This window comes from Vidua chalybeata, chromosome 10, assembly GCF_026979565.1.
Source record: "Vidua chalybeata isolate OUT-0048 chromosome 10, bVidCha1 merged haplotype, whole genome shotgun sequence".
Taxonomy (NCBI): domain Eukaryota; kingdom Metazoa; phylum Chordata; class Aves; order Passeriformes; family Viduidae; genus Vidua; species Vidua chalybeata.
In genome coordinates, this window is record NC_071539.1 from 25,880,437 (window position 1) to 25,904,751 (window position 24,315).

General features: G+C 40.6%; 1 protein-coding gene across 2 annotated transcripts; it reads right to left on the minus strand.

Moving 5' to 3' along the window:
* On the minus strand, nt 1–24,202 carry FAM168B (family with sequence similarity 168 member B). 2 transcript variants are annotated; one of them, XM_053951584.1, is made up of 7 exons: nt 24,098–24,202; nt 17,441–17,521; nt 13,418–13,501; nt 9,193–9,335; nt 8,094–8,271; nt 6,231–6,360; nt 1–4,896 (listed from the first exon to the last, which is right to left on the minus strand). In XM_053951584.1, exons 2-6 carry the CDS (start codon nt 17,508–17,510, stop codon nt 6,248–6,250), a joined length of 588 nt encoding a protein of 195 aa, XP_053807559.1. In that variant the 5' UTR covers nt 17,511–17,521; nt 24,098–24,202; the 3' UTR covers nt 1–4,896; nt 6,231–6,247. The 2 variants fall into 2 exon arrangements, with proteins under 2 accessions (XP_053807559.1, XP_053807560.1); XM_053951585.1 differs by lacking the exon at nt 24,098–24,202 and adding an exon at nt 23,625–23,784.
* Between the last annotated feature and the right edge of the window lie 113 nt (nt 24,203–24,315).

The following is a 24,315-nucleotide window of genomic DNA, read 5'->3' on the forward strand; positions in this document are numbered from 1 at the left end:
TAAGCAACACAAGTCAATCTTTATTGAAAACTGAAGTATTAATACATAACAATTCTTGTTACAATAAACGTGCTTTTAAGAATTTAAACTTGAGCTCATCTACTCATTGAATTGCATAAAAAATAAAAAAGTATGAATTTTCACAATTGAACTGGCTCAGAATGGAATCTCCACTCTTTGTGTTGATGTGATAGTTCAATGCAGGAGTGAGTGATGCCTTAAAACTTATTCTGGAAGACAACATTGACCTAAACTTAAAAAAAAAGTACCAATACAACTGTTCCTAAGACAGTTTTAAAAAAAGTCATAAAAAGGAAACCTGTGTCTATTTCATAACAAACATGGAGAACTATTACTGGGGCCTCTTGTACTTCCATTGCATGCACTCACTTTTTTAGATCTTAAGACAGGAGGACAGCCAATAATAGTATTACAATTAAAAAAAAAAAAAAACCACTAACAAATCCCTTCTACTTAAAACAAGTCTGTACAGCAGCCAGCTAAAAAAGCTTTCCCAGTTTGCCTGCTAAATGCCCAAAAGTCACAATCCGTTTAGAAAAGTCATGTTCATTTTCTTGATGTTGAAACTTCAGGGCCCATAAATTGTCCAGATGTAAAAGTCACAAGTGGACCCTTACTACATGTGAAATTCAGATGTTTCAGTGTTATATGCAACCTGCACAAGAAAAGGATTCTTGTACCCACTGTTCCTCTTCCCTCTCTGGTGCCTACAGGACACCTTGCCTGCCCTCAGCACCCTGGGCAGTGGCTCCAGACTGCCCAGAGTCCTCCCAGCAGATGGGAACCAGCTCAGCTCTGGGCTAGCCCTGCACAAACTGTCCGACCCTGCTGCAGGTGCTCCTGCCCTGTGGCATTTCACCTCCTCGTGTGAGGGGCTCTGCAGGAAGCCTAGAGCTGACACAACACAGGATTAGAAACTGACACTTCTTAATGAGAACAATATGAGTGAGCTGAAATGGCCATGTCTTTTACAGCCTTCCCAAAGGCTGGCTCAGAGGGCTGAGGAACCTGCCTGGACTGACAGCCCGGAGCAGGCACAGCCACGGGCTCTGTGCCGTGCCTCGAGCTCCAGCTGGAGCATCACTATTGCTCATGTTCATAAGATGGGAGGTTTCACACACATGGGAGTTACCACCCCTGGTATGAGTTTGACCCTAGAGTGAGGTGGTGGTGTCAGACTGGTGTGCTTACCTATTTGATCAAAACCCAAATGAACAGTGTGGAACACTGTGCTGAAGCACTGGGGAGTGACTCCAAGTCAATGCTCTCTTGCCTTACTAGCCAAGGAGCAGTGAAGGCACAACACTCCACGGAGAGCAGCCCGTGCTGAGAAACCTGGAGTACAGCTCTGTACCATCAGCTCTCCTGACACCACCCAGACATAGTGGTACTGTGATGGGTGGTGGTTTGCTTCTGTTGTTTGGTTAGCTTTATCAGTGGATGGAGTAATACAAGGAAGAACTTCAATGAAAATAAAGGACCTTTTTCACCTACAGCTGCATGTAAGCATTTAACTTGCATAGTACACTCAAAATGAAGCTTTCTTGAGCAGCATTCCTACATGTCTCCTAGAAACTCCAAACAGGAGAGGGTTACAACAAGCATAAGCAACATCTAGCAGTAGGTTGTCTCTTTTCCTTCCTGGTGTTTAGTTAACCACCACCACACTGACTAGGGCTATGTGTTTTTGGTGCCAATTATTTGCCATTTTTCTTTTGCTGCTGCTACACTTAAAAGACATTTTCATCAGCTGTTACTGACATAGGGAATACTTTTTAAAAAATACTTTATCTAGATGCAACACTTGAAATTTGAATTAAAAAAAATTTCTTGGACTTCTCTTTGTTATTGCTGCAACAGTTATTTTCAGTTCCAGGTTTATAGTAGTACTTTTTTGTTCATATAAAGCTGCCATAAAAGTTTTCTTTTTTTAAGAGAAGCTTGATCTGAAATGTCTCTACTGCACTAGCTCTTTTAATTTGCTGAGGAGCTTTAGTGCAAACACATACTGTGTTTTCATTTATAAAGGAATTCTAAATAGGGAATGTTATATAAAAAGCAGGAGAGAATGTTTCGTAAGACCCTCACTGTGTAAACGCCTATTTAATGATGTACAGTTTCCCCCACTGCAGTTTTATATCCATGCTTTCTACTATTTGCAACAAAATACCACTGAGATAGTTATATATACACATATTCCCCCGTCCCCCTGCACTGTGCTTTTGGTTACTTTTCAGAACAACTCCTGGAGACAAGCTCCAGCCTCCCAGTAGGATCAGAATTGCTCAGGACTGGAAGGTGCAGTACCTTTGAAAAAGGTACAGTTTCTCCCTCCTGGATGAATCCCATAATGCAACTTAGAAAAAAAAGTGCTCAAGTAAGTGAGACTGCCTAAGTGTTATGGAATACTACATGGAGACCAATTCCAAGCTGACATTTAGGAATCTGAAGTTAGAGCAAATATATAGGAAGTTATATTCATTCCTTAACTATTTCTCTATTGCAGCATTCACGGAAGTTCTCTCCTATGACTTTAATTCAGGGTGATGAGACAGAAGACAGCAAAACTTCCAGCCTGGCCCTCACAGCTCCTCCCCAACACAGCACTGCTCCAGCCCTCAGCTCTTGGTCAGAACCACACTCAGGACGAGTACCCTGCATTGGTGCTCACTGTGCTCTGCCACACCTGACTGATCACAGCTGCAAATCTAACACACAAATGGAATTGTTACACAGACTGAACAAAGCAGTACAGATTCAACTAAGTTTGTCTTGGATCATTTTCTGCTCCATATAAAAACATATGGAAATCCCTAAGCTGCAGTAAGTGCTCATGAAGTAAGGTTGAAAGTACTTATTCCAACAACTTAGTTAAGTTCAAGGCATTAGAAATAAGGGGGCCATCCACTGACAGTGATTCATGCAAAATAAGCCTAAACTTTATTTAAAAAAAAAAGGGTACAAAATACAGCGAGTGCCTACTGTAAAAAATAAAGTTACTGAAGGCTCTAACCACCAATGGGGTATGAAGGTACACATGACTCTCACCAGGGCAGAATACTGGGATGGCAGCACTAAATCAGCACAGATGCTATCCCAAATCAGCTGCCAAACCTGTACAGGAGCAGAACACCCCAAAACAAAGCGTAACTAAGATACACAACTTCAGAAAATTTAATTCTGAATGGAAGTTAACCTATGAGAACAAGACAGCCTGATATACCTCTGTGTAAATGCTTAAAAGGGAACAACAATAAATATCTATTTACTGCATAATTTATTGCAGGCAGAATGTATAAAAACAATTTGCATCTTTCTGGAATTGTAAATCAAGCAGGCTTAAGAAGAACCTCAGTTTTAATGTGCAATATTCAAATTCAAAAATTTAAAATCTCCCCCATAACAATTTTGGTATACAAATGGGTTCCAAGGCTAGCCCTTTATCCCCACAGCATTTGCTTTGAGGTACTTTAAAAATTGAAGTTGCAAGAAAGAATATCACAAATGACTCATTGCAATGAAATGCTAACCTGCAGTCGAGTCTTCTTTTACGTGCTTCCAAGGGCAATTTAGGAAGTAAAAAAACAAAAAATACTAAGAAAACACATCAACAGGCTGTAACCAACAAATGGCTCCTACTTCAATTGCAAATATTTTCATGAAAAAAAAACAAAACAAAACTGCTTTTTAAACCCTCTATATTCTGGCAGCCCTACTACAGAGTATCCATAGTCCATACTGCAAGTAGGTAATAAGGAATTGTGTTAAAATGATTTGTTCCCCTTTAACATACTCATCAGGCACACAAACTTTCCTCAGAATAACATGCAGCTGAACTCTGTTGCAGAAAGCCCTTGCACTTCTTAAGTTTCTGGAAAGCAAGCTGGATCAACTGCACATATGTTTTCAACTGACTACGACGTTCTTTAGGAAAAACAGCACGAATTTGCTCAACTGAGCACTAAAAGGAAGTGTTTTTCTATCAGTCTGTGTGGCAGTCTCACTTTGACACATCTTGCATTATCTGAAAGGTAGTACTGGATAGAAATCTCCCCAGGACATCCTATTCATTCTGCAGGTGATACCACCTCCTACCATTCCTAAGAGCCAGTTTTGCCTCAAGGAAGTTTGCCTTATTTACTGGCAGACACAGCACTACCTTTGTTATTTAATTCTGATCCTTAAGAACATCTGTATAACACTGATTCCATACAATGAAAATGAGAAGGTATGAAGTAAAATAATGGTGTGCGGGATGTCTACAGCTTGTCTGACTCATTTTCCAGTCACTCCAATTTATTAGCTGAAATTGAAAAGAACACATCACTTTAACAAAAATATGCCCCTTTTAAACTGGCAACTCCATCAACCTGAAACAGGCTGAAGCACTCATCTAATGTATGTTATGGCATTCTAGAAAGAAACTCACTTTCATGATTCTACCTTGTCAGACTCTGCATACATTACAACAGTGCATTAGTGATACAAGTTGTAAAATACTTTTCGGTTCCTTTGGATTTGCATATGATGGTTTTTGCATCAGTCACTGCAGGTAGATTGAGCAAGCTTTGTTTCTGTGTTTTAACATGCATTCAACTAGATATGGATCAGAATAAATTTATACTCCCTTTTGATCATTATAATTAGCTAAAAAATTGCAAGACAGTCCACAAAACAGGATTTGCTTTAAGACTAACTGCTTGAGTTCCAAGATGTAAGATATGCAGCACTGGAAAATCTTCAGTGATCAGGAATTAGTAGTGTTTAGCCAAGTGTTGAAAGCATTCAGAAGGAAAGTCCTGGTTGGAGGCATGAGGGCTTCAGCACCAACTTTTAAACCTCAATTTCTTGATTGCATATCTCCCATCTTTAAACCTACATTAAAAGGGGGAAAAGAGTGGGAAATACTCTCAATTAGGTGAAATACTATTTGAGTGCGGCAGAACACATTAACATTGCATGCACCACATACACCAACAAATGCCAAGTGTTAAATAATGTTGCCCTAGCAACTTATTCTGCCACATTTTGAGGTAAGAACACACTACATGGACTTGCTCTGGTCATATCCAGTCCAGCTTTCTGTCAGCACCATCGTTGTTTTTAAGGCAGAAGATGGAATATTAAGGAGGTACTTTGTGCTAAATTTAATTACCAGCAGTCATGAGTTTATTAGCAGCATAATTTTCACTTCTTGTATTTGTGATGCATGAGACTCTTGGCTGAAATACTGCATGAGAAGCATTTCAGATCTTCAGACAGCTGTGTACCATCACAGCAAAATGAGAAATGGCTGCTACATTACTAACTCAAAGGGAATAGTCACCTGCAATCTCAGAACTCTGTATTTCTAACTGCTGAAACAGAAATCCCAAAAAAGTTAACTTCTGTCATAAACAAAATGGATTAAAAGTGAAAATTAGTTTATTGTCATAAACTAAATGGATTAAAAGTGAAAAATGACTTGTCAGACCAAGTTCAGTTGGTCTGACAAGTCATCAATTCAAATGAAGCTGTTTTCAGCTTGTGCTAAAAATAACCAAACAAGCTAGAAATGAGGTGGGTAACACAAAAACATTAGTCCTTGTGTCAGTTTGACACAGATTACACCCCCAAAATCCATCCAACTTTATAGCAGATTTCAAAATGAAACTCCTTTTCTTGAAACCCAGGATCTAAATTTTGGTTCACACTAAAAATACTTTTTCCATGCTGACTGCATGAAGTACGAACTGATACTTACCTGAAACAGAGTGAATATATGAAATTACCTCAAGGTTATCTGTTTCAGCAGCTTGTAACAAATATTCACCCTCTGAGCAAGGCAAAACACCTTGCCTACATATTTATCCAATCACAGATAATTCGACTACAAAGTCAAATACATTCAATTCAGGAATCACAGTACTGCTGAATTTAACAATTAACAATGATTCCAAAATACTGCATATATTTAATTCCAGATGTATTTTAATAAGGCAAACTTAAGGCTCATTCTTTCATATTTGACAATCACGCATCGTGAAAATTATTCATGACTTGTGAAGATGCAGACAACTCAAGAAACTCCAGCAGGATTTTTGAGTATTCCTGCTCAATTAGAATAGTGCAGAAGCACCCCCCATTGCTTACCATCTGCAAAATGTCCCACAAAGAACCTGAAATGCTGTTGTTTGTAAGAAAGATTAACTGCTTTCAATGCAACTTACACTGACTGCCAGGATGATCACCACTGTGGGGGCACATAACTATAGGTTGGTGTTCCTGGAGCCCGATATGTGGGCATAGTAACTGGATGAGGGGCTACTGGAGTTGGGGAATGAGTTGTCAACAAAGTACCTGGAATGAAGAGAACAGTTTTTCAGTAGGCAAAAAATCTAGTAGAGAGGGAAAAAAAAAAAAAAAAAAAAGAAAATAAATTAAAAAAAAAAAAAAAAAAACGGAGAAGGGGAGAGAAATCGAAGTAATTTTAGAGACAATTACAACTTACTCATTTTCAAAATTACCAGTATCATTTTGCATTCCAGCCCCAATCTTCTTCAAATCTTTATGCCAGAGGGCCATTTTAGCCCAGTGGATGTTTAGGCCAATGCATACAAAGATAATCATTACTCAAAAACAGCTCTAGCAGAAACCCTACAACATAAGCAACTCTCCCCACAGCAGGCTTTACATGCCATTAAGAATATTTGATGGTACAGATAACTTGACTGATAAATCAGAATAAATTAGTTCTTTGTTTGCATTATTACAGATAGGCATTTTCCCCACAAGTAAAGCTCTCTTAGCTCAGTTTGTGACACCTAAGGCCTCTAGTTTTGAAGTTTCTCAAATTAAATTATAACTTTGACAGGATAGAAACCAGAATCTCAAAACAAACTTATGGCTCTTGTTTATTAGATTTTTAAATTAGCATCCCTTGAGTGAATGTGGAGTTTTCTTTGTGAGCTAACACCCAGTGAATAACAAAGCATGACATCCCCTCAGCAAACACTCAGAGATGACTGAATTATTGATTAAATACCATTCTCTCCAAAACACTACCACCAAAAGACTGTGGCAATAGGAAGAAGACATCCCCAACCATTTCCCATGACACAGAGGACCAGCAGGTAGTACAAGCACATGAAGTGTTGTATCTCAAGACAAGGAAGGTCTGTGGTATGTGGGGTGAGAACAGAACACTGCATTCTCCTCAGTCTAAGAGGCTGCTGCTTTCAACTGGCATAGAGAAATGCAGTGGGAAGAGGAAGTCACGCTCTTGACACTGGTATGAGGAGAAACAAAGGGTGCAAGAGTAAGTAATATTCTATACAGATATGAAGAAAAACTGCCGTCCCACAATACAGACTCTGAAAAGAGGATGTGGTACCTCCATCCTTAGAGGTGATCAAGGTACTGCTGAACAAGAACAAACCCTGACTTAGCTAGACTCAGGAGCGTACTGGTGAAGCTACACCTCGAGTGCTGTGTCCAGCTCTGGCCCCTCAGTTTGGGAAGGACGTTGAGACGCTGGAGCACGTCCAGAGGAGGCTGGAGAGGGGCTGGGAAAACAAACCCTGTGAGGATCCACTGAGGGTGCTCAGCCTGGAGAAAAGGAGACTCAGGGTGACCTTATCACTCTCTACAACTCCTGAAAGGTGACTGTGCTCAGGTGGTGTTGGTCTCTTTCTCCAGGCAGCACTGACAGAACCAGAGGACACAGCCTCGAGCTGTGCCAAGGGAAATTTAGGTTGGAGGTTAGGAAAAAGTTTTTTACGGAAAGACTGATAAAGTTCTGGAACGGCCTGCCCGGGGAGGTGGTGGAGTCACCATTCCTGAATGTGTTTAACTGTATGTGGCACTGGGTGCCAGGGTTTAGTTGAGGTTTTGGGGCTGAGTTAGACTCAATGACCTTGAAGGTTTCTTCCAACCCAGTGATTCTGTGAAGACACACAACTTGCACAAGTCCTTCTGAACTGACATTAGTATGATTCTGTCAAGTGCACCTGTGGCACCACATTTCCTAATCACATTTCCTGTGCTCAAAGGACCTCTCCACTGAGAAGAAGCCCTGGTGTGACTGCACCCACCTGCTGACATTGCCATAGTGGTCCCAGCTACCATGCCCATGGTGACCCCATTCCCTCGGGGCGGCGGGATCGGAGCAGGGTACACGGTTGCTGGCATTCCATTGGGCTGCACGACTGTGGTGTGGTGGATTACATGGGGTGGTGCTGCATACAAAGGCTGTGTGTAGTAAGTGCCTTGCTGTTGGAGAAAAAACAGTATGTGAAGTAATTACAGTGTATCTGCTGAGGAAGATAAATGATAGCTTCTTTCACAAATGTATCATAAAATAAAAGTATTACTCTAAACGTAGTGAACTTACGGATCAGAAGCTGAAACATTTACTGTAACTATTAAAATTGCGTTTCACTCGCAATTTAACATTTTATCCCTTTTTAAGGCATTCGGGATAACATGTGAAGTAGGGACCTTAGTAGCTCAACAATAAGGGCTCATGCATCATTCATTCCCTTCCTTTTGATCCCCTTCATATATTAATCCATGACAGAACTTCTCATTATTTCATAACTTGTTATTCAGTTGCTTTTAGTAAAATAATCCAATGTTTTTGGCAAATCCAAGTACACTAAGCAGACCGAATAAAACTTGTTACATGCCTATTAATCCTCTTCAGCTACTGCTTACATGCCAGGAGACTTCCCACTACGCAAAGGAGGACAACTTTTCCCTAAAATATCATATTTACTGAAGTGTCTTAATTCTATCCTTTGTAATAATTTTCAACAGCTTCCCTAGCATGAGACTTGGTAAATCTGTGAAATTACAACAGAAACTTCGTAATAAAAATTATGACAATTTTTGACAAAACAAAAAATCAGGATACTGGTAGTTACAGGATGCAGCACGTTTTAATAACTGCTGAATTTAGTGTCTCTTCAAAGAGTGAACACATTACCAGGAAGTGTTGAGTAACTGTCACGCAAGAGAGGACATAAAATTGAGCACAAACTAAATCACTGTATTAAGAATTCCTACTGCATGCAGCTAAAAATTCTCTCAGTGCACAAAGAAGTGAATGAGATGAAAAGTTAAGAGTTCACCAAGGTATTAGAGGGACCACAGAGGTGCCCACAGAGGCATTTTGTGGCTCTGCCCACGCACCTGTGCATATGGGTTCTGCTGGGGGTAGGCACTTCGGACTGGGTACACAGCAGTCTGGTAGGGGTTGGGTGAGGACGAGTAGGGCGGCACTGCCCCACTGGTGGGTGAACAGGACACTTTGTACGGGGTGCCTGGCGTGTAACCTGGAGCAAAAGGAAGTCTGCATTAAAACACTCAGCAGCACGCTGCTTCCCAAAGTCAGGTGCAATGATTTTCATATTCCCCAACTCCATAAGCTTCATGTGAGTACTTGGTAAGTTAGTCCCAATATCCAAGCACAAGGTCTATCATTTACCTCATACTGGCAACAGCCTGGAAATAGTATTTGGCTGTGTCAAATAAGCCTGAAAAGGTAACTGTATACTTGCATAATTTATTTTTCAAGTCTATGGATATGGGACAAAAAGCACATCTTCATAATAACATATTAAATACTAGGATGTGGCATATTATCCAGCACCCCTACACAGGGGGACTTGGCACATGTGTCAGTCAATTCTCCACACACCCCCAAATCATACTGGCAAAACACAGTAGCAGTCAACTAATTTGCTGTAGTGGATGATACAGGACAAAAATTTCAAAAGCCAGAATCATCTAAAGACCTCATGATGGATTTTCAGGGAACAGAGACAAAATCTGCAACCTCTACTTCAACTTACCTTTATTTCTGTTTGTTTTCTGGCATTTTCTGAACTGGCTAAAATAAACATAAAATGCTGTACCTTTAAAACACAAACACTGCGAAGTTCAGTGCAACTGCAAATTCGACTTGGAAGGCACTTTAAGATCCTTAAATCTTCTTTTTGAGTATTATATATGTAGACATATCCTTAAACATCACTTAAGAATTGTTTTTATACTACAGTAAGACTTCAGGTGCTATCAGAAAGTGGTCGGCATTCCTCTTACAAGGCCCCCAAAATCAGCCTGCCTTTGTAAATGTTTGGAACTGTGGGATTTTTAGAGGGATAACTGGCAACTGCTGGTTCATACTGCCCAAAGACAGCTTTTCCATAATTTCTCCAGCCCTCATCAGATACGATCTCAGGGTCAGAAAAAGGGCTTGAAGAGGTATGGAGGAGATTATGATATATTGATATCAATCTATAATGTTTATATATATTTTTTCTATAATATATATGATGTTTCTGCATGCTACACTCCCAAGATCGTTCTATGGCCAGAGTGGCAATATGAACACCTGAGCAGCAGCATCCAAGAGCAGCAACATTCAGGGTAGCAAACAACAGGCATGACCAAGTCTGAAGAAAGCATCAAGGCCCTTGCCTGTGCTGCTGTGAAAAGATCTTGGATCTCATGCAGGTCTACTGCACTGGGAGACACAACATCCACAGGTATAATTTGTAGTTAGTTGGAATTGAATAAACTAGTACCAGGGCAGTGTAAGAAAGAACAGACACTTGGTAATTATAGAAAAAAAAAGAGACTATCAGAGTAGAGATTAGACTGATTTTAAAAACTGTCTGGAATGGGCTGACTTCAATACAGAGAACAGATCTGAAGTTGTATAGCAGAGAGGATTTGTTGCATTTGTGCTGTCAAAAATCAGTCTGTACAAACAGCATGATGACACATGACCTTCATTCTTCTTGAAGAAGTCTGGGCTTCTTTGCAATTTCATGACACCCTTCAAACTAAAAGTCATTTAGCTAAAAACTAAATAGGTTTACTGTTTCTTTTTTATAGAATTTTTACCTTTAAAAAAGCTGTACCACAGCACTTACTCTGAACTCTTGCTCTTAGAGACCCTAAGTAGTTCACAGATCCAGCATGCTGAGGAAGTAATTTCTATTAGTATGGAGAGCTATTTGTGGTGAAAACCCCAGCTACAAAATGCTGAACATGAAGAATCACTACAAGTATGTCCTCAGTGAAGCCCACTTTCATTCTAAAACCCACTGATGCAGCTGCACAGACAATTTCTCCTTCATTCTTGCAAAGTGGTACATCTGCACAAGAGGTATTTTGCCATTCCATTAATTTCTTTTTCTCTGTAATATGGAGCAAAGACCTTAACAGTAAATGACAGGATAAGTCAAAACCACAGCCATTTAAGGCAGTACCTGTAAAAAAGCACCCTTTTGTAATAGCAGTGGCACAGCACATTCAAATACTCCTGTGTGATATGAATTTACAAAATCTTTGATTCTACAAACAAGCTGTTACATCCAAAAGATTAAAAAATATATAAAAATATCCCAGCTGTTAGGACAAAGTACTCCAAGTTGTTATCTGCCTGAATTAGAGGTCTGTACATTTTGAACTTTTCTTCACAGCTTGAAGAGCAGCTAAAAATTAAAGCTATTCTTAGTTCTGAAATAAAAGTGTACTTCCTATTCAACAGCAATAAAGACTAACAGTACAAGTTTTTAAAAAATTAATGACATTCAATGACTGTATATGATTTTTATGCATCTTTATTGCTTCTTCTTAGAAGTGAAAAGGTTCTTCCTTTGACTTTGCTATATAGCATGAGATATATTCCAAGATGAATCAGTGCAAACTAATATTACAACATGATTAAGTCTAACAGGTCAAGAATCTTTGCCAGAATTCCCATGATTTGTTAAATTGATTCCATGCAGCTTATCCTCAGCCTCCTGCAGCAGGATTTGCAAACTGTAACCTGCACTAAGACTGGAGCTATCTTCAGTTACCTGCTCCTAGGATGAAAGCCTACAGCTCCTCCTCAGCACAGCTGCAGGATATATGCAGGGCAGCACAGAAGGCAGTGAAACTGAAGGGCCTGACAGCCATAAAGCCAATAATAAAAGCCCACATGGGGCTGTGCCACCTAAACTAAGAGCTCTACCCTGATGGGAACTGCTCTCCCTTGAACATGGCTCCCGGGGTAAGTTCCGGAGCAATCCAGTGCAGATGCAAGCTGGCATCCCCAGATATGATACTGGCACAGTGGCAATACCCAGCCACGAGAGCGATTTTTTTTTTTTTTTTTTAGTTTCTGGAACCTCTAACATTAATCTGTTTCCTTACCTTAAATTCAAGGCCAAAGACAAGACAAATTGTGAGTCTGCACTCACTCTGCCTCTAATAGCAAACTGAACAGTGACAGAGGTTGTACCAACCAGAATCCCACAGAGTTCCAAGGAAAGTTACATACTTTTAACACATTCTGCAGACAAACATTTTAGATGAGTCTTTTGTCTCAGTAATTGCTGCCACACCCTGAAGAGTCTCCTGGTAGTTAATGAAGTCCATCCATTACAAACACTGAACTTCAATACCAAACAGGTTTCCACAGCATAAGCTTTCCAGTTTCAAGCAATATCCCTTCCTACTGCCATAAATTACACAAGAGCATTCAGGGACAAACTTGGTTATGTGCCACATGCATCTCTGGAAAGCTGGCATAATACATGAAAATGGAAGAGTTCTGAGGATGCCCAGCTCTACATTAACAAAGCAATGTAAGGAATTCCTTCCTATACAAAATAACCACAGGGAGAGTACTGTTGTATTACCACGTTCCTGCTTTAAGTGGAAATTAAACCACTACCAGCTTCTGTTTTGTTTCAAGGATTAGCACATTAAAATCATGTTCTACTAGTGAAAGTAGAACTACACAGAAATAACTTTGGTGAGTACCTTGTTTTTGATGTCTGTTTATCCACCTCCCTTTTCCTAGGCTCATCCCATTCCCTTCCTTAAATGACATACATGGAAGTGCAGTAACCTAAGTCCTTGCCCTGCATCCACAATGGTGAATCAGCTTTACACAGCAACCAGGCTTTCCAGACCATCAGCCTGTGCAAGACAACCCTAAGGGCAGAGAGAAGTCAGCAAGCTGAACTTGGAAAGATACGATTTAAGAAAGGGGTGAAAAAGAATAATTTTGAGGATAACAGACAGAAGAAAAAACAGGAATCTGGAAATGACCAGAAAGATGCAAAGCAAGCAGAGCCATGAAGGAAGCAGTGAAGTGCAATGCAAACCTCAAGGATAATCTGGAAATACAGAAAAAACAGCTAAAACCTCAGTTGTTCACTTCTTGAAAGGTGCAATAATATGACTTAAGATTATAATACTTTATTAGATGATTCCTTATGAGTCATGTTCGAGGCAATATAAAACTTATCCCACAGTACAAGTGTTATCGTGAGCCCCTACAGCTTTTACTCATTTTTTCTTCTAACCACTTGCAAAGGTCAGGATCCTGCTCTGACACCCCAATTCCACATACCTGTTTGGAAGGTAGGATTTGCTCCAGGATACATGTTGGGGGAATAGGCAGGAGCAGCCGCTGCATAGCCCATTGGGAAGCCAGCTAGGAGAAAGAACACATCACAGTTATTTTCTAGACTGACTTTACTCTCAAAGTTCTCATTGCACATGCTTTAAGTGAGGCAAGCACTCTTCAATCATACCTCCTCAAATAAACACTGCAATCTTCCTCTCTTAAATCCCCTGAAGAAGAATGCTAAGTGAAGAGAACACCTATGGTTTCACAAGTCCATTCTCTCTTACACCTCTTTTCCAGCCATCTCTGTGGGCCAAGTAACTTTTAAGTTAGCTGGAAAACAAAGTTTTGTGTAACTGTCCTGCACTTCTCTCCCTGGTGTGATGTATGAATGATGACTTAGGATTTTAGCTTTTGTATTTTTCATATATTTGCAAGCCTGCAATTCTTTACTGTCTAACTCTAAGCTCCATATACTGTATTACCTACTGTCTTCATATTTACATCAGAAAAAACAATTCCTCTCCAGGCCTGGCAATCAAAGACACCTCACTGACTCGGGCTCTGAGAGATGGAAACAAAATTGAGTTGCGGGGGGAGCAAAGTGGGGGTAAATGACTTCAAGACCTGAAGCTGGAATTGGAAGATTAACCCCCAATATGCAAATGCACCGAACTTACAAAAGTGTGAAAACCTGTGAGCTGTGGTCCATTTTTGGGTGTAGCCCCTGGGGGGTTTTGTCTGCCCTGAATATACCTGAAGGTCCTTCAATAAATAGAACTGCTTTTTATTCCCTTAACAGTTTGGCTTCTGTTTTTAGGCATCACATACAATACTAATCTGAATGGACATTTTCACAGAAATACATCCCTAGAAGTTAGAGTGACTCTGACTCTCCAGATCAGAGGCATCTCAAGTAGAACGTACAAAGCAGTAGCAGCCCAAATTGCTTGCTGAATTTGACACATATTTGCTACTATACTGGATATCAAATGAGCTCCCCATTTTCAGACACACACTGTGACAACAGTAATGAGTGATTCACAGAGGTACTGGCAAAATAACAGTGAAACACTTCTGTACCAGAGAACACTGTGATATACTCCTGTGTAAGGCACAACACTGCATTAGCAAAAACTTGTTACCTGAAAGACACATAGCTTCTTCAGATTAAGTAACATTTCTGAACTAATCATAGTTATTAGTTTTCCCAAGAACCTATTTACATTATTCAAATCTGTAAAACCAAGTAATGTCTGTATTGAGAAAGATACTAGAAAGATAGTAGAAAGAGCTACTACCACATTCTGCTCTCTGCTTATAAAGATTCCAGCTCCTTCAGATAAAAGGTAATTAATATTTGCATACCCACTGTCAGACTCAGAGCTTAGTTTTAAACTGCTGTTCAAATGTGAAGGGTTTTTATTTCACTATGAATCCCAGAGTCCTCAGCAATTACTCCCAACAATTAGAATTACTTAGCTCAGGACTATATATGCTAGCCCAGTTTTGTAAAGCACTCTGTAAACATATCAAGTGACATACACTTGGCACTACTATGAGGTGGTCAGCATGGAGAAGACTAAGAAGAGCATTAGGCTTAAAAATCCAAGTTAAAAATAACATATTCAAGTTGTAACAACTTTTCAGAGTGTAAATAGCTCTTCAGTTTTCAAACTCACAAGCTGCTGGTGGAAAGCTTTAGTACAGCTTTACCTTACTCAAACACACTACAGATCTGCAACAGTGTGTGTGTGAAACATTTTCAGTCCTTTCTTTCTTCACAGCTTTAGCTGCACTGTGGAGCACTCTGATTTACTTAAGAAACAGGTCATTAGTGTAAAATGTAACTACAACAAGCAGCAGTTTTAGCTTCTACAAGGAACTTCCATCCATATGAGAACATTTGAATATTGATTTCTTGCTGCTGTAAAACTATCCAACAGCCTAAAATAGGTGTAGTATAATATAAACAGTTATTAAATATGCAGCAGCTTTAGAAACACATTGCCTTTCAGTATGCATTCCACCTACTGCTGTGTTCCTCACTTTCTATTATCATGCAACCCATGTAAATGCAATGATAACAAGTGGAGAATCTGCAGCTTTTAAATTAGGAGAAGCAAAGAAGGGGTTTTTAGTCATGCAACATTTAAAAAAAAAGGTCCTAAAATGCAAGTCTACTTTCCATTTTAGGGAATGTGCTTTGTATTTATCCCACAGTCTTAAAACCTGGACCAGGCAGCAAATTATCTAATGGTGTAACACATTATTGACTAAGCTGAATTTAGGGGTCAAAATTGCATGAACTGACCAACCAACTGCTGCAAGGGAGAGTTCTAAATAACCACATTGTAGCATGACATTTAAGGCACTTCTGCAACAATTCTATTTTAATTTCGTGTATTTTAGTTATGCAGACTGGCAAATAAAGTACTTACATAATTAAATATATAATCTAGTATAAATAATAGTAGATAAAAGATTAGAGATTGTAATGTTGTTTAAACTGCTATTTATGAATCTACAATAGTATTTTTTCCTAAATAAATTAAGGTACAACTTAGTTTACTATAGACAAAAGCCTCAATGCAGTATATAGATGCTTATCAGTACAAATCAAAACCTGGTTAATATAAATCTGAGTTTAGAAAATAAATACAGCTAAAGATATGAAGTTATATTCAAATAATCCATAATAATCTTTATCTAAAGCAAAAGAAAAGCTGGAAAAAGCCATCTATTATAATTACAGAAGTAACTGTCCCATACATTATATTAATTAGTAAGCCTCTGCTGCTTGCCTTATTATAAGATTACTATAGCCTGTATAACTCAGAGTAAAATCATCCTGCAGGACTTATGGTTACATAGTGTCAGCTTTACAATTTATTACTGTACCATTCCAGTCACTCAACAGACCTAAAGCCATTTAAACACATTTTGCATTTCCCTTATAAATACTGTAGAAATCAAGGGAGGTACACTAGTTTGAGGAAAATGAAAAGCAAAAAATAAAATTAAAATGCTTTTGAGACAATCAAGCCAATAAAGAGAATTCATTCATGTATCACTATTTAGAAGGAGGAACAGAGAAAATTAGAACAGGAAAACAGGAATTCTAATGCAATACCCAAGGTGAAAAACAGATTTAAGAATGGTAAATAGCAGTAGGAAAATATAGTACAGCTACCAAGAATATAAACAGTACCAGCACAGAATAATTTCTGCCTCCCAACACCAACTAAATCACAAAACTGCCTCCTTGTAAAAGCTAAAGAAGTTTAACTTCTTATGAAGTACAAAGCTGAGCAGAAAAGACCCTGCAGCCTCTCCCAGGATGGAAACTCCCTTCTGTCAGAGATAACAGGGAAAAAAAAAAAAAAAAAAAAAAAAAAAAAAAAAAAAACAGCATCAAGATATGCTGCTTGAAACGTGTCCCAGAGGCACACAGGCTTCTCTTCAACCTTCCTGGAAAGATCTGTCCAAATCTAATTTTGCCTCATCTAACTTTTAGACTATAGAGACATCAGAAATGAAGCCTCCTTGCACATACATTAGGAGATGGGTTGGGGGGGACAACCTCATGAAAAACTGTAGAGTCAATGAGAAGTAGATAAAACAAGAAATTAAATGTATTTCCGTTTCAAAAACATTTTTGGCCATTTTCTTGGTGCCACCTTTGATGCTATATTTTGGGCAGTCAGAGAACAGACAGCATGATCAAGAATTAAGAGGATAGAAAGGTTAACAGTGCCAGTCAACTGGCAGCAGAAATAGATTGCCTCCTCTTCTTGCAGGGCATAATTATTAGAACTCCTAAAATAAGCTGCATTGGAAGAGATACTGAAGTTAGAAATATAACAGAAGAAATAACATCAGTCTTGAAATGTCACTTTTTAAATTTAAAAGCAACCTCATCCCAATCCCAAAGCAGATTTACATGAAAGCATTCATAACTATTTCTTCTTGACCATGAGCAAAGAGCAGTGTAACCAAAACTTGTCAGAAAACAGAGCTGCTTACCTGGATAACCAATTCCTTTGGCATTTGCATAGGGAACCCCAGAAGATCCAGGGCTATACACAGGATTCATTATTTCAGTAACTGAATCAGGAAATAAAGAAACAGAAAGTCAGTATTTACTTATATAGGGAAAGCTTGAAATCGCAACAACTAAGGTGAAACTGGAAACTAAGGAAACTTATTGGAAGAAAATGTTACAAAGGAAAAAGCAGCAATTCCTCTACTTCTCAACATTAAAGCTGTAGCTACAGGCAGAAAAGAATCACTGCAGGAAGAAGTTTCAAAGCATTCCAACCCTCAATCAGCTAGAGAATGTCTCAGGAATGAAACATTCCCTGTTGCAGAGCACGCTTTCAAAATATTTCCATAGCCCAGAGCTCCCCCGTGGTGTGCAGATCCAAACCCACTGCAGGGGTTCTCCTGTGCTAGACTTCTCTCCTCCTGCCATCTGTCAATCACTCAGCACCTCTCTACCATTTATCAACCACTCAGCATCTCTCTGCCATCTACCAACCTTGCTTTCTTCCCAGTTCTTTCCTGAAGCCTCTAGCCAAGGTATGCAAATACCATCCCTTGCAAATGGTCCACTCTTACTGGCACTTGAAACCTGGAATTCCAGTCCTTTACAGCACTAAATTATCAAACATCCAATTACTACAGAAGCAAGTGGCAAAAAAATGTGCATTTAGACAGCCAGCCCATATCTGTCTTTGTTTACTTCCTGTCAGGTTCTTCAGAGCCTATGACAAGCCAACAGTTGTGTCCAGTCATTTCTGAATGATGCATTCACACAAAAACAAGGCTCCTACAGCCAGCATCACCCACAGCAATAAAACCAAATCCCATTTTAAAAAGAACCTTGTATGCAAACACCAAGGAAAATAAAATTGCATTGAAGATGCTTCTCAAGTGCCTCAGGAATACTGTTCACAACAATACACAATACAAGAATACTGTTCACAACTACTATTCCAGTATTTTAGAAAAAAAATCTTCATATTTAAAGCTCAGTATCATCAATCATCTGCACATATAGATAGATACCTATATATATACACAGATCTCCCACTTCACAGGGGCAGGTTACATTGGATATTTGAAAAAGGTTCTTCCCCCAAAGGATGGTTGGGCACTGAACAGGCTCTGCAGGGCTCAAAGCCTCAGGCCTGACCCAGCCCAAGGAATGTCTGGACAATGCTCTCAGGACATGGTGGAATTCTTCTGGTGCTGAGCAAGGCCAGGAGCTGGACTGATTGTCCCTGTGTGTCCCTTCCAACTCGGGACATTCTATGATTCTTCCTGCAAGCACCCAAAATGCTCTATGAGCACTCTATGAAACCAGACTTTCTTATTAACTGCTAATAGCTGACACTTGAAATTCCTCTTCTACATCTCAAGATGCTGTCTTACTTAAACCAACTGGATGTTAAGCAGTTAAACACAGTTTAAGGAAATTTTGTAAATAAAATTTATGAAACAAGGAAGTTTAATTACACATGCACTACCTTAGTTACAGGATATGTTATGGCAGGAATCCAAGTGGAGTTTATCAGTATAGCTGCACTGATAAACCTAGGGTAAGTGACTCTATAAAGCATAAAGTTTGCTTTTTAGAGGAACACTAAAACCAGCTCTGTGCCAAGAGAATTAGCAGCACCTGGTACACAACAGATATAAAACTGCCATTTGTGCAAAATTAGGAATCAGTAAGTGCTGTCAGAAAGTTTATAATCAGGTTTCACAAAACACTCCACGTCAATATAAGATAATTACAGGATTCACCAGGTTCTTGGGCTTTCTCCCCTCACTTCCCAACAATACTAACTTATATAGAATTACCTTTTTCGTTCAGATTGTGTGATTACACATCAAGAAAACAGAGCCAACTGAGTTACAAACCAAACAAGCTGCCATTTACATCACTTAGGATGAATAAAGATCCCCAGAGCAGCATGTTTTAAGCACCTGACCCACATCAAGTGCCATCTGAAACAAATATCTTTGAAAATGTTCTACAGCAAGCTATATTTCAAGAATAAAGTGTAATATTTCACTGAAGTCCTGTGGAGTTTTAGCAGCATTAACTCTGTGCCATAATCAACAGGTGTATTTTGCTGGACCAGTATTTTCTTTTAGCAAGGCTGCTCTTTTCTCCCATACTTTCTTCAGTGTATCCTTCTCCTTAAAGTATGAGTCTCACTTACTTGAAAACTTTCAGTCTGTTCCTTTTATATTTTTCTGCGCTTTCTTCTCATGTGTATTTCTGCTCCTCTTTCAATGTTGATTTTGCCACATTTTGTCTCTAAATTTACAAAATACTTAGGGGCTCAAGCTTCACTTTGGTTTCAGCATTTCCCAGTTACAGGGTTAAAGTCTTAAGGAGATGGATAAACCTTTCCACTCAAACAACGCAGTGCTCTCCCACATCCTCATATCCTACAAATGTGCTGCTCCTCCTTGCAGTCCCTACAGCAATTAGGAGAAAAGACTCTGGAACCTTCTCACCATTCTGAATGGCAGCGAACAAAAAGAGAACTGTCAGGTGGAAAACCAGCAAGGGTCTCCTATGAATATTTAGGCAAAATACACAAAAAAAATCCCAACTATTAGAAATATTAGTAGACAATGACTGCAGAACAACACATGGACATACACTATGGGAGATGGCTTAAAGAGAAACCACACAAAAATGAAGAGGTAGAGGAAATGGATAGGAAATGTCAGACAACACAGACTTGATCTCAAAGGAAGTACAGACTGAGAGAGAGGAACTCCACTTAAGTTAGGGAAAAAAAACCCTAATGACACTGGTAGCCTCAAGCTGTTCACTTCCACTTCAAATGAATCCATGCTTTCAACTTCACAAGTGTACACACACACAAATTAATTCAACTTTGGTGGGACAGGGATGTACTTTCACCACTGAAAGGCAAGTCAGAGCCACCAGCCTACACAAAGTGCTCACAGTATCGCAGACTAAATATCAGACCACTTCTAATTAAAAAGAATTATTTTCAGGTCTCCTCTGAAGGACCCAACATGTGTAAGTATAATTATGTAGTATTACTCAGTGGTTGCAATCATCCCACTTTTACCATAATTTTACTTGTAAGGGCATCTGTTATACTAAGATGTGGAACCTTGCAGTCCACTTCCCTGGAATGCACCAAGTCCACATCAAACACTAGCGAGGACTGGTATAAAGGGAGCCCAAAGAATCCCTGTCTTTCAACTGCTTTGTTGGCATTCCCTCCAAAGCATTCTCATGCTAAGGAATATGCAAATAAGTGTCTACAGTGCATCATCTGTATATAAATTGCACAGAGCTAACTGTATACCAATGACTCTTTCAGCTGAAATGAAGGCAATCATACTTATTAAAGATGATTAAAGACTGCACAAGGATGCTGGGAAGTGCAAACCTTCACCTTGCACTCTGGCTAAAGCCAGGCAATCAAACTCAGCTTTCATAAGGCCTGTTAGATCTCATCTTGGTACAGATACCAGGACAACCATCCTCCGCTTAAACCCAGGTTTTGGGAAGCTGAGCACAAAGGCCAACCACTGCTAATGCTGAAGGTCCAGTATTCCCAATTGGATCTCTTTTGCACACAGCTTTTCCTGCTACACTCAGGACAAGCATGTTTCTAGGAAAATCTGCTTTTAAAAATCTTTTCACAGAGATCAATGTAAGAACCCACAGATCAATGCAAACACTGTGAGACAAACTGCACATTCTTTTGCAACATATGTATTTTCTCACTCCTGATTTTCACACTACCAGAATAACATCTACTGAATGCCATTTAATGCTCTTCTGATGACAATTCCATCACAAGAGTTGGGGAGGAATCTCCAAATACCTTGGCCAAAACACACTACTGTGGTCCAGTAACACTTTCCCTCTAGGATCTTAAGCAGACTCACACACATTAAGTCATTGCAGTGTTTAACACTGATCCATTCTGGAACACCTTCAGAATGCCATTTGCCATGAAATCGTACAAATGACCCAGATTGCACTTGCTAAGTTACTTACCATCATATTAATACTCTGCATTTTACCCATTTGACTTTCAGTCAAAGCATAATACAAGTAAAATACATAAGTGCCTGGTAATGTAAAAGAAGTAATTTCCACTGCTAAGTAACAAAGAAACTAGTTCATGACACTTCAGCTCTTCGAATAACTGACAATTGAAGTCTCAGTCACACTATGTTCTGTTAAACCTTCAGCCACCATTTGATGCAAATCTAAGGCCAAATAACAGGCACTTTTTACACAATTAGTTTAAAAAAAGGGATATAATATTATAAAGACTAAGACAAGGCATCCCATGCTGTACTGGTAGGTAGCACTTAATTCATTCCATTCATCGAAAGACCTCAAAAAAAGTCACTGAATTTTCCCAGAAAGGAGGACAAGCCTCTTCAGGGGAGAGCAGAGGTTTATGGCAGCCCAGGACTGCAGGCAGCTGCAATCAGTGCTCACAGAACTGCCATGCAGCTGGCAAGCAATCCCTGCACTGGGACCCCTCACTAGGCTGGAGCAGATAAGCTGGCTGCCAGGATTCTGGGCTCTGCTGGAGGAATTTTGGATAAAGGATTGCTAGTTTTCCATCTATCAGCTTGAGAGAACTGAAACACATCCCCAAATGGCCAAGGCCAGTTCAAACGCAAAGAAGGGAGCAGGACTGGACAGTGACAGGACAGACTGAGGCTGCAGAACGACAGCCTAGAAAAGGACAGTTAACATCTTTGCTCAAAGCTCACACATAAAGTAAAATACAAAGCTGGAACTCTCATTCCCATGCAAGTCTTCCTCCCCTGCTTGAGTTACAAGATGTTGTCACAGAGAATGAATAAGACACCTCCAAGCACTCTATGTTTTGTTTGAATGTCTTCTTTTTTCCTAAGGCTAAAAAAAGGAATGGAGCCGTTTAGGCTTTTTAATCCTTTCTAGTGCATACAACTCTCACCTGCAAGCCTGATCTAACAAGGGTTTGTTAGGGTTTTTTTCCTATGTAAAATACACCTACATTAACACCAACACTACTTGCACTCAGTGTCGGTAAGGACGGAGACAACATGATTAGATGTGAAAGACTCAACAGTTTCATATGTCATTCACAGAAAGAAAACCTACACAAAACCACAACACTAAGATCCTACTTGTGATCCAACTTCATTTGTACGTTGCGACATTGCTCTAGTCTTCAAAATATCCCAGAACATTACCAAAACCTTTTCTTCAAAAAAACTCCTTCTAACTTATGGAAACATTAAACAAACTGCACAATATTTCTCAAAGTCTACAATTTCTGTTGTTGCTATGGCACAAGAGGATAGAAGCTGCCAGCTCCAATCCCTGCATCTCCTTAATAACTTTGAATTTGTGTGCATTCTCATCTCAAACAAGTCCTCAAGTCACCAAGACCTTACTGTAAGAATCATAGAAGCCTGTCTATTGCCAAATTTAGGGGAAGTCAATCAACTATGAGAAACAGAGAAAAAAATCAAATTGGAAGAGTATACTTCACTACCCGAAGGAATTGTATTTAGAACTTTTTAGTTAAGCCCCAGAGCTCTGCTTCTTCCTAAAATCCTATAAAGCATTTTTTTCCTTAAATTAATTTTCAATTTATTCCCTAATACTTTCTGAAATAACATGAAACAGTTGCAAATCACAACGAACACAGAATTTCCAAAAGCCTCCTGAGCCCTCCTCCTTTCCAACCTCAGAGTTAGAGTGCATAATTACCACTCCAAAGATGCAGGAAAGGGTGCATTCTACCAGTGTGGAAGGTTTATGACACTGACAATTACACATCAGAGCAGACAAAGTCTGGTCACAGGAGGGAACATGCACACTGAGATTCAACATTCAAGAACAAATCAAGTTCCACACAGATGAATGCAAAAAACCCACAGATCAATGCAAACACCGTGAGACAAACTGTACATTCATTTGCAACACATGTATTTTCTTACTCCTGATTTTCACAGCTGGGCAGAAACACTACCAGAATGAGATCTACCGAATGCCGTTCTGCTCCGAGCGCTGGGTGTCTGCCCTCATCGAATCCCTGACTTTTTACCTTTCTCAGAGCACTGATTTCAACATTTGGTTGGTATTTATACGGCTCCAAACGATGCAGAAAAGCACTGCAAGCCCTGCTTGTACCTTCTCCCTTTCCGCCTCACCAGAGAGCACCGAGGACCGAGCTTCGATTGCTGCCTGCAGCTCACAAAGGTACGGGGCATACACGGCCCCCGCACCGCTCCCGCACGCAGCTGCAGCCTCCGACGCCGTGTCCGCCGAACGCAGCCGGCCGGAGCCCTCGTGACGACACCCTCAATTCGCACCAAGTTCCCACCCGGACGATGCTGCGCTGCCAGCAGCGACCGGCACCGCCGTGCCCCGAGCGCGGGGCCGAGGCGGGGAGGCCGCGGGCCCTGCGCAGGTACCTGTTACGGCCGGAGCCCCGCGGCCGCAGGAGGCGCCGCCAGCTCCCCTCTGCCGGCCGGGCCGCAGCGCGGCGGAGCCGGGGCCCGCGGCCCGCACCTGTCCCGAGATGGCGCAGCCGGGCCGGCGCGGATGGCGGCGGGGCCGGCGTCCCTCCCCGCGCCCCCCCGCGGCCCCGGGCCCGCACTCACCGTGAGCGGCAGCGCTGCGTGCGGGTGGCGCGGCGGGCGCTGGCTGAGCCGTGCGTGCGGGTGCCCGCGCCTGCGTGCGTGCGTGCGTGCGTGCGTGGGTGGGTGCGTGCGCGACCCCGCGTGCACGGCACGGGACGGCACGGGAGGGGGCGGCCGCTGCGCCCCGGCCGCACCGCACAACTGCGCACGGACCGCCCTGACGTCACTTCCGCCCGGCT